Source organism: Stegodyphus dumicola, chromosome X1 (assembly GCF_044657685.1).
Source record: "Stegodyphus dumicola isolate Sdum_Otavi_A_Nest chromosome X1, ASM4465768v1".
Classification (NCBI taxonomy): domain Eukaryota; kingdom Metazoa; phylum Arthropoda; class Arachnida; order Araneae; family Eresidae; genus Stegodyphus; species Stegodyphus dumicola.
The window spans coordinates 250,889,329-250,901,271 of NC_140780.1; the positions used below are offsets into that span (position 1 = coordinate 250,889,329).

The 11,943-nt window shown below is 31.8% G+C and overlaps 1 protein-coding gene across 4 annotated transcripts in view; it reads left to right on the top strand.

The window, feature by feature from the left end:
- LOC118185301 (uncharacterized) overlaps positions 1-9,669 on the top strand; it is a 274,059-nt gene extending 264,390 nt beyond the window's left edge. For 3 of the 4 annotated variants that reach the window (XM_085807444.1, XM_085807443.1, XM_085807442.1), the window contains exon 2: positions 2,787-9,666. In XM_085807444.1, the coding sequence (XP_085663570.1) occupies positions 2,903-5,473 (2,571 nt within the window). In that variant the 5' untranslated portion in view covers positions 2,787-2,902 and the 3' untranslated portion in view covers positions 5,474-9,666. Of the gene's footprint in view, positions 1-2,786 lie in introns of all 4 variants that reach the window. The other variant, XM_035355139.2, reaches the window with a different exon arrangement.
- Positions 9,670-11,943: the final 2,274 nt, after the last annotated feature.

Below are 11,943 nucleotides of genomic sequence, written 5' to 3' on the forward strand. Positions count from 1 at the left end.
GCAAGACTAAGGGTTTAGTTATAATATTCTATGAAGCTATCACTTTCTTTACTGAAATCCATTCACTTCATGTTTCAATAGTATAATTTTCTAATATAGCGGAGAATATCATAGTATGCCACCCAACCAGGATAGAGGTTTGTGACGCTGACTGCCTTACCGAAAGGTCCGGGTTCGAATACCAGAGAAGACATGAATGTTTGTAAATGTACAGTATCTGTGAGGCATGGGGACACTCTAAATATATGGCGAGCGGAAAGTCCTCTCGAGAGGTTGGTGGTAGGGGAAGACTCTCTACCACCTACCTAGTGAGAGTCCCTCGGACCTGTCCCACCCAGGGTGCTCTCCATCAAAATTGGGGTAGAACTGAGGAATGTCGTACTGTCACCTTTATGGTGCTCTTGCCAACGACAAATGTAATCTTGTATTCCTTGCCACGATGAATTTCGTGTGCTTGTGCTGATGTTACTGTCGAATAAGTGAGATAAGTCACAACAACAACAGCATATCATAATATTTGGTTCAAAACAATGTCCGAATTAAAGTGATGAATTTGCTTTAATAGTATCTTTCTAACTGCACCCCGAAAATATAGAAGAAATACATTAACATTCATAAAAAATGCATGAAACACATTCTAATACTAAAATACTCATTTTCTGCTTAATAAAGTTACAGTTTCATGATATTTAAACTTTGTAATACAAGAACATATTACAAACAATTTCTTATTTTCAGTTTTTAGAATTAAAAATTTGGTTTTAACAGGTCAACAGCCTTGAAATTTGGGCACATACAATTAATGTCGTAAAATTTAGTTCAGGTCCATCTTATGTTTTTCGATGAACTTTGTACGTATTATTTTATGTTATTAATGTTCCATCTAGGAATTATGTTTGAAGTGAAGGTTTTGCGCGAGATAATACCACTTGCAGCATGCTGACTTAGACATGAAGACTCATTTGAGTCCCAAATAACTTGTGAAGACTAGAGTATTCGCACTCCCGTATTCGAGTTCTGCAATTTCGGTTATCCGCGGTTCCCAGAAACAAACGGTTCATGGAAGTAAACAGTTTCCTTTTATTCGGGTCACGGAATAAAGACTTCGCATCCGCATAATTACATTGGAGTTTTACCTATCCCGAGCAATGATCGTATATGAACAGGAAAGTCTTCTTATCTCAATCTGTAATACTTCTTTTTTTTTAACTTGTAAGGTATTTCTTCCGCTTTCCTAGCGTGCCTTCATGGTGTAGTGGTTCTGCACACTGAGCCGGTATTCCAGAGGTCCGTGGTTCGATTCCCGGTGAAGGCGGTTGCTATTTTTCATCTTTCCTACTTCCAAAAAATACCTAATGTCTCTACAGTGGCGCCCGAATTAAAAGGGTTGTGGATGATGATTCTCCACACCCAGGATTTGGCGACAAGGACCCCTAAAAGTCTAGATACCCTTTAAAAAGGAGATTATGTCAGATATTTTCCCCGCTTTCCTAGCGTGCCTTCGTGTCGTAGTGGTTCTGCACACTGGACCGGTATTCCAGAGGTCCGTGGTTCGATTCCCGGCGAAGGCGGTTGCTATTTTTCATCTTTCCTGCTTCCAAAATTACCTAATGTCTCTACAAACTCTTCGTCTATTCTCAACATATATAATGTCTCGTTTTGCTCGGGCTACTTCTCTTGTTCTGATCATATATAATGTCTAATTTCGCTCCGAGGCTTATTTTAAAATCCTCACAGAGAAATAGTAATTGATGACATCAATGCGCTGTTCGGAATTTGCATTTTAAGGCTCTTTTTCTTCAGTCGTATCCGCTTTCAACTTACATTGTGCGCCCATTCTACTTTTGCCTATTTTATCCTATTTTATATTGCCTCATCCTATTCATCCTATTTTATACTATTGTGCGCTCAGCTAAACTTGTAATTATTTACGTTTAACGTGATAAATAACACCAACTTCCTATCCTAGAACTCTTCCTTGCAGTTGCAATTTCACAGAATAATGATGCATTTTCCCCTCCAGTTTAAGCTCTTAGACGTAATACTTTTGTTAAAAAATTGTAACGCCACGTGAAGTGAAAGCATTTTAAATTTAAAATTTAAAATCTAAAAATGAATGTTTTAATGAAGAAATATTAAAAACTATATTAAAAATTATATATTAAAAATAACTATATTAATAGTTTCTGAGGTAAATTAGGATGTTTCGTTAATTATAAAATGAATTTTATTATTAAGCTCAAGAAAAATTTCAGAATAAAATCCTTTACATAATGAAAAAAAATTTTAATGACCGGGATGATTAAGCATTCTTCGGTGATTACGGCCGAAACTATCTATTATTTAGATATCTCACCACCGAAAATATCAAAAGATGGGAAGGCAACTCACTAGCAACCAAATCTCACACTGAAAAGGTGAGCCCATATCCTCAACCAACCTTCGCTCTATACCATACCTTTCGGGTTACTAATTAGGGGAAAATGTAAAAAATGTGGTTAATTAAGTGCAAATGCAGCATGTCCTTAAGTCTTAAATGTGATCAGTAACATTAAGCATTCTTATTTAATAATAATTTTTATTTATTATTCATAAAAAATATTTAGTTTTTTGTGGCAAAGTATTTAGATCCATTATTAATTTAAATGCTTGCAGAATATTTAAACCCTTAGCAAATTTACCCAATGTGTAACAGGGAAATGCAATAATAACTGTTGCAGTTTTTTAAGTTTCTTTATCACCATTTACAGAATAGTTGTATCCCTGATTTTTTTTCTTTATTTCAGGTAGTTACGAATATACCTATCAAGGTGGAGCAACAAGCTCAAGTGAAGTACCAGTTACTTCTGATCGCTATGGATTAGATTTCTTCGGCGAAAAACGTTTAAGCGATGATCCCCTTATGAAATATTCAGTTATCACGAAAGAAGCGGTAGACGAAATGGAAAATGCAAATGCACCTTTTGACCATTTGCCATCAGATGTTTCTCATCTGGCTACAGCACTTCCTGAGAATTCAAGATATCATGCTTTTAACCAAGAAATTTTTCCATCTGACGAGACGACAACTTCGAACAAAGAAAATATTTCTTTAACAATTAAAGCAAATAAAAGAATGAACGATAAAAAACAGTACAATCGTAAATTCAAGTATGATCCAGCGCTTATACTTATGGGACTTGGAAAGCGAACAAAACAATCGGACAAACCATCAGATCATCAAGAACTTGGCAAACTTGATTCCTCATATGACCCAACTTTAATGGATACGAAATTAGGTAAAAGAGGGTACAATTACGATCCAGCTCTCAAATACATGGGGTTGGGCAAAAGAGATTTTGCCTATGATCCAGCTTTTAAATACATGGGATTAGGCAAAAGAGACTTCAACTACGATCCAGCTCTCAAGTACATGGGATTAGGGAAAAAAAGTTTTAACTATGATCCAGCTCTCAAATATATGGGATTAGGCAAAAGAGGTTTCAGTTACGATCCTGCTCTTAAGTACATGGGGTTAGGTAAAAGAGGGTTCAGTTATGATCCTGCTCTTAAGTACATGGGGTTAGGTAAAAGAGGGTTCAGTTATGATCCTGCTCTTAAGTATATGGGGTTAGGTAAAAGACAGTCTAGCTATGATCCGGCTCTTAAATACATGGGACTAGGTAAAAGACAGTCTAGCTATGATCCTGCTCTTAAGTACATGGGGTTAGGTAAAAGACAGTCTAGCTATGATCCGGCTCTTAAATACATGGGACTAGGTAAAAGACAGTCTAGCTATGATCCTGCTCTTAAGTACATGGGGTTAGGTAAAAGAGGATACATCTATGATCCTGCTCTTAAATACATGGGATTAGGCAAAAGAGACTTTAGGTATGATCCAGCTCTCAAATACATGGGCCTGGGTAAACGAGAAATAAACAATGATCCTTCACTGATTACCACTGAAAATGAAAATTTGAGATCAGAAGAACCAGAACATATAATACTGAATAATAATCATACAAGTATTAATGAATCATTAAAAAGGAGCTTTAAGTATGACCCAGCTATTACATATATGGGGTTAGGAAAAAGGCAATTTAGTTACGACCCAGCCTTGAGATATATGGGGTTAGGAAAGAGAGAATTTAGTTACGACCCTGCACTGAAATATATGGGGTTAGGAAAAAGAGAATTTAGTTACGACCCTGCCATGAAATATCCGGGATTAGAAAAACAAGACTATTATGACGATTCCCCTTCCAAAGGCACAAACATTAATAAGCGACCCTATAAATTCGACCCTGCCCTGAAATACATGGGGTTAGGTAAACGAGACTTTTATGACGATTCCCCTTCCAAAGGTACAGGTATTAATAAGCTACCCTCTAAATTCAACCCTGCACTTAAATTTATAGGTTTAGGAAAGCGTCCTGAAAAGATAGGAAAAGAAACTCTTGGAAAACGACCATTCAAATTCGACCCAGCGTTAAAATTTATGGGACTTGGGAAGCGAACTGAGAGATATCCATTTTCACATTCTTTGTATGAGGAAATGGAAGATCCCTCGTTATATACTAAATTTCTATCTTCACATGAAGATGTTCCCCAGACTAGGCATAAAACGCCAAACGTAACTAACGTTTCGGTAAAGTCATCTGATAATGATAATGCACCACTATCAAACTTTGGTGATCTAGAAAAGGAACGCTCAGAAAACGAAATAAGAATAAATGGTTTGGCCAAGAAAGCGGATAAATATGACCCGTTTCTCAAATACATGGGCCTTGGTAAACGTGATTCTAAAGAACAACAAGCTGATTTTATGACTGTAAAAAAAAAGAGTGTTCTTAAAATGACACCAAAACCGAGAAACTGTGAAAAATATTGTCATTTGAATAAGCGTACTAAACGCGAAATCAAAGATGAAATGTTTAATGATATAAATTCCCCAACATTTCAGCTTCAGAATTACTTAGAAAATTTAGTGATGAATGAATCGTTGTTAGAAGAATTAGCGGCTACTCATTTCCAGAATAGAATAGAGGAAGAGAAACGCGATCGTGATAACCGTCCAAAATACAATCCTGGATGGATATTCATTGGCCTTGGTAAAAGAGGAGTAATTTCCAAGGAACAAACAGACCCTGTTTTTAATATTGTTGAATCAGATCATCAGAATTATCGAGTTCCTGTTCTAGATGAACCAGAGTACCTTTTGAGTAAATATTATGAATTTCTTAATAATGTAAAAGACAAAATCCAGAAAATTAAGAATAGAATAAATAATCATTCCCATTCTCGGTCGCACATTTTGAATTTAAAACCAGGTGTTAATTCTTACACTCAAGATTACGGGGTATTAGACACGACCGTTCATTATCCATATGGAAGCTTTATTCCTGAATCGCATCTCTATTCTGTCGAAGAAAATCCTGTGGAATCTTGGCACAATAATAAAATATCATTTTCAGCGTTGAAAGACAGTAAATAAAATTGAAAATTTGCAAAATAAGTATGGTCTAGTGGTTGCATTAATTTTTTTTAACTGCAATTCTTTCCAACTTCTAGAATTATTTCAAATGCAAAACATGCATATCTTAGAAATATGAATGAAAAATACGTCATATTAAGAAAATTTCTGCACAGCGCTATTTTTCTTTCTCAAAGTGAATGAATATGGAATAATAAATTTCAAACCATCTCTGTTATTTCTGCTCTGCTGTACTCCTACAACATTGTCATTCTCAGCAAAGGGCATATACTAGTTAAAATTTGTCAACATTGTCATTCTCAGCAAAGGGCATATACTAGTTAAAATTTGTCAACATTGTCATTCTCAGCAAAGGGCATATACTAGTTAAAATTTGTCAACATTGTCATTCTCAGCAAAGGGCATATACTAGTTAAAATTTATTCAGTATTTAAAATATTTTTAATGCATAACTTTTCTCCCCATTAAGACAGCAAAAACATATTTTAGTTCTTGAAAGGAAATAAAAAAACTAAAATGGTGAAAATAAATCATGTGATGATAAAAAATAAAAAATAAAAATGCTTATTTTTCTAAAATTAAACTTTGTATGTTTGTATGTTTCATATAATTCCTAATAACCTATTTCGCTGGAAATAAATTCGCCTACTTTGTAAAATTTCATGTTAATTCATAAAATAAATCATGTTAAAAAGATTGCAAAAATAGCTTTATTATTTTACATATTAGTTATTAAAGCTAATATTTTCCCAAAAATGTGTTTTCTATGTATTATATGAAATGAATTTTAATATTTTGTGCCTATAATAATATTTTAATTATGTTAATCTATGTAACATAACAAAAGGATATATATGAAATAATTTACTGTGTTTCAGATTTCTGTATAAATAAAATTATTGCATGTTTAGAAGAATTGAAAGATGTGTATCATACAGTTTCCTAGATTTGTTGAGATGGAATTATGTTAAGATATTATAGGAAGAACTGAGATATTTATTCCTTAAACTCTTAAAAGCAATTCTGAAAAAAAAAAATATGTTATAAAAGATGTTTACTGAACACTTTTAATTTCAAAAGCTTTCGGATACATATATGAACCGAAATCATCTGTCACATGGTAAAAAAATTTTATTTTATTATAATTTTTGCAGCAAATGTTTCAGAAACGCACTCTGTTCAATATATTAAATTACATATTTTTTAGTAGTTTCTCGAAACTTTTGATAGTAAGTCCTTTCAAATTTATTAATAGTATTGGGTGAATTATTTTCTCAACATTAAGCTAGTAAAACATAATTTTACTGAACATTTGATTTAACCACTGTGTTAATTGTTATTTTATGAACTGTTTGATTTAACATCTCAACTAATTTACAAAATTTACATTTTTTTTTTTTTTCAAATTTACAAAAAAGCTGTGTTTTATTTTACAAAAAAGCTGTGTTTTATTTTACAAAAAAGCTGTGTTTTATTTTACAAGAAAGCTGTGTTTTAGTGTTCATCTAATTATATTTGCTTTAAGAAATATTTACTAGAAAGCTAGTTAGATTAATATGTTGCTCAATATCTTAATTTCTTTCTGTGTATTTTCCATCTCCAATTCGTTTTCACATCATTTAATAAAATTACAAGACGTATATGAAGCCTGATAATAAATATTGTTATTTTTCAAAAGCCTAAAAGTAGCTAACAGTTGTATAGAGAAGCAATAATTAACTTTTTTTTCTTTCTAAGAATTAGTTGATATGTATCATTTATGCATTAAAACAACTACATATAAAATTTTTCTGTGGTCTTTTAGATAATGTGCTGTATACGCCACTAAGCTGCGTAGATTTCATTACTTCTTTCACATTCCATTTCTTGTGTGATGTACAAAAGGTACTAAACGTGGTTTTTCTTTTTATGCATTGGCAGAATTTTATGTTGGCATCTGTCAATTGTGAAATATTGTTTTGGAAAAAATTACTTTTGTTTCTTTACAGCTCCTTGTAATTGAAAAAAAAGAAAGCAGGATTTTTAACTGATACTTATCATTACTCAGGAGTTACGGACAATGCGCTTTTAGGCAGCTAAAACATCAAACACTTAGGATTGTAGAATGGGCTTTTAAAGGATCTTCACAAGCACACGCGAGGTTTTTCATAAGAGGCTTTGCACTGCAGTTTGGAACTAAAAGCTAAGTTGAACAGATGTTTTTGAGTGTATTTCATTGCATTACGTTGTTTTGTATTCAGCATTTTTAATGGCTTAAACCAGCGGTTGTCAGCAATTTCGACTAACCGCGTACCATCCAAATAAAAATTGAAAAGCTTTAGTACCACCACTACAAAGTACTACTACCACCACCACTCTTGAACAAAGCTCAGATTGCATAAATTTACGAGTGTTAAGGAACAAACTCAATCAGGATGTTGGGGTTTTAATTTTTGAATTTAATAGTTAAAAATACTTTGCTGCTTTGCGTACCACATTTTTCTCAAGCGTACCACCGGTAGAGAACCCCTGATTTAAACTTTTGATTTTATTGATTTCCGTTTGATAAGTTATTTCCGTTCCGCACTTTGGACATATTTCTAGCTTTATTTTTTTGTGTTCCTTTATGTTTCGTATTTTAAAACATGCTATTTATTTTATTTTATTTTTATTTATAATTTTAATCATGTCTTTTGCTTGATTTTAATTTTTATATGGAATATATATTTCATGCAGGAGTGTAAAAATCTCTGTTAATCTACAACTGTTATTGAGACTTCATATGCATTATATTAGTCAGAGAAATTTGTTGCTAATTTTCATTGATCCCCTCCCCTTTCTTTATAAGTTATGGGTTTCGATCTGTTGGCCTTTTTGATAAGACGAGAAAGTTCTTTTTCCCAATGTAATTTCGTTCGCATTTGAGAAATAGTTTAAATTTTGGCACAGTCAAAATTTAATTTTAAAAAAGTAAGGTTTGCCAAAATTGCCCTGTGAAGCTCATGTACGATTTAATCCCTTTTTAAAGAAGTATAATTTACTTTACTTAAATGCTTAAAAGTCTCCTGTAATGCTTTTCAGAGGGGATAAAATTTAAATTAAAGTTAAAATTTAACTTACGTGCAAATTTTAAGTGCGTGTTTGGCACGATTATTAAGTGTAATAATCGTATATCTTGTGTTTGAACTTTTGAATGCTTCTCTTTCTTGGTTTACAATTCATAATTAAAAATGATTATAAGAAACAGCTACCTTGGTACCTTCCTTTCTGTTCTCTATGATACTTATAATTTAATGCCACTAACAGCACCGGAATGGTACTATTTAAATATTTTAACTAGCTATAATAAAAATATTTTTAGTGAAAATCACACAAAAACTTTAAACATCTTTTTTAGTTTTTAATTTAATGTATTAAAATTATCAGAAAGTTATAGCATATCTTTATTATATTTAATTTAAAAAATCATTTAAGAGATAAAAATTAATTATGTTCTGAACAAAAACATTGTTCGAAAGTTAATTAATCACAAGGAAAAAGAACAAATGCTTAAACCACTTTTCTCTAATTCAGTAGATTTTACCAGAAATTCAATTTATGGTGCATAAGAAAACGTGTGCTGCAGTTCTTTGTTGCAGCACAGGAATCTGCTTCCAATGTTTCATGACCAAGAACTGAATTGTATTTGAAAATAGTAGTTTGAAAAAGAAAACTGCATTAAACTGAATATTTGCTCAATTATTATTCGGCATGATTCAGTCAATTTAATGAATCATGTAAGTTTCATTTTCATTTACACAGAGCTGAGAAACAAATTTATAGCATAATTCTCCCCTTTGCTGCATCTGAATTAAAGTTCTAAGTCAAGTTAAATAATATTTAAAACGTTTCAGACTTTTTGTGGACTGTTTCAAATTTTTCAGAGTTGTATTTGAACTTTTATTACTATGATTTACATATCTGTAAAACTGACTTGTGTCTAAAAATATTTTTTCAGGTATTTTTAAGAATTGCTTTCGGCGCTACGTTTAGTACCTAGTTCCTCATCTAAAATTTGTAAACTATTTGAAAATATTCATATGTAATTTCGATGAAAATTTATCTTTATCGGAATGTACTGCTTTTTGGTGTCATAACCTGTGGATGAATAAAAGATTTAAATTCAGACTTTTTTTTAATTTTTCTCTGCGTCTAAAATACAAATATAAGAGAAAATTAGAATTTTTATACGTTTAAATTGCACTCATCTACTCAACTTTTCTATTTTTCATGCAACACTATTATATATAATTATTTTTGTATTATGAAACACGAATTTGAAGACTGATAGTATTCCTTATTCTTCACAGAGGAAAGAAAATTATGCTGTTTCCCTAACTGAATATTTATAATGGTAGCAACATATTACAGCTTCCACATTTGTTGTCAAAGTACACACATGTTCAAAGATTGACATGTGGATGTTATTCACGCAGGAAAGGAAGCAGAAGTTTAGGTTAATCGATTAAGTCAAACACACGACAGCTATCTGTTAACCACAAAAGCACCCTTGCAACCAGCCCGTTCGGCGGGAATGAAACGCTGTTCAAATTATCAGCTTTGAGCGATCTTATCTGCTAAGCCAGTAGTGGGCCCAAGCAAATATGAGAAACAGTGCAATGCCATATAAGAAATAAAACATTTACTAGTCCATCTTGATTGAAATTAAATGAAACGAGCAGATTTTTATCTTTGAAAAGTTCAAATTTACTTATTTTTTGTTACGGCATTACACCTTTTATAGCAATAAACCTTTACGTGTTGAGCAAACAGTACAAAAAAAAACTAGTATCTTGATTTTTGACCCAAAGTATAATTCTATACAATGCAAAAAATAAACAATTACTATATAATTACTTGTTCGAGAATATAAAACAGCAGATATCCGAAACCTATCTGCCGGCTGACACAAATATCCATTCATAATTCGTGTTTCTAAAAGTGTATTTTGAAAATAGAGTATAAAAGTAGAATTGAAGCACTAATGCCCAAGTACAGACTTTGAGCTTAAAAGTCATAAACAGGGATTAGTGTTCTTGGCTAGTATAAAAAGCTAATTTCAAATATACCAACCATAAAATTTAATATTATTTATAATCTCAGTTTTCATTGATGAGTGTCTGATAAATGTTTATTTAGCTTTAAAGGCCAGCTTCAAAGGCATGAGCAAAAAAAGTTATAGCTTTTATGTTTTAGAAATACTGTGTACTAATGCCGCAAGTAATTTGAAAAGATATTTATTTTTTAAATATTATAGATTAAATGCATTCATTAAAAATTTAATGTATTCTTTTTAAATTTTCTAAAATAATATTAGGGTAAGAAAAGCTCGGGAAATACATCATCGAAAATAGCTTTTGACGTCTTCATGCATTTACTGAGCAATTTAAAAAGAATATAAATGTGTTCAGGTGCTCAAAGACTTTTGTCTCTTTTATAACTTAGTACCCAAATGCAAGTAAACAAAGATTGTATGTACATCACGAACATTAAGCGCACAGAGATGTAATTGCTCTCACAGGAATTTACACAAAGTTAATTTGTGGGGACACTGTTTAGTTGTTGAGACTCAATATTACTTCCTTGATTGCTATATTGTTCATTCAGCGACAGAGTTGACATTAATGCTTCTCATGTGGCCCTATGTCTTCCTACTGCAGTCAGAGCACATTTAATGTCGCTAAATAGACTCCATTCGTCTCAAAATTGATAAATTTGATGTCAAAGATGTATGCCGGCCATAATAAGATCTTCAGCCCTGATTTCTGAAACATAGTTACATTAGGATTAACCTGAGGTTTAATTAACTGAATTTGAACTCAGAATGGCCAAATACGTAATCAAATTGTTTAGAAAGGCATAGTACACCTAAATATGGAGAATCAAAATAAATTATGAACGGTATTTTCGTTTAATATATAAAAATAATAAAAAATAGGAAATTGCTCGGTTTGAAATTTTTCCATGGATATCTAATATTTAAAATTACATTACATGCTGTATTAAGTTTGTCATTTCATAACTGTGGATATCCTTCACGTGGACTATCTTTTCAAATATTTTAAGTGCTCTGTGAAGCTCATGGACGATTTAATACCTTTTTTTCTTTTTTTAAAGAAATAAAGTTTACTTTACTTAAATGTTTAAAAGTCCACTGTAATACTTTTCAGACAGGGCAGAATTTCTTTGAGGATTCTGTGAGAAAAACAATTTCTAGAAGAAGGCATATAAATCAAATAAAAAAGAATTCTATTATGGCGTATTAGGAAAGTACTTACTGTACAACTAATAGTTTGAAAAGCACATCTTTTACACATTTAAAACTTTTATAATACATATGTTGTTTAAAATATATGCTTTGTGTGACAGTTTGGTCTATATAAATATAGCTACAAAACTTTTTATGTTTTTAATTTACACTGAAGATTATTACTTACTTAATAACAAGTAGC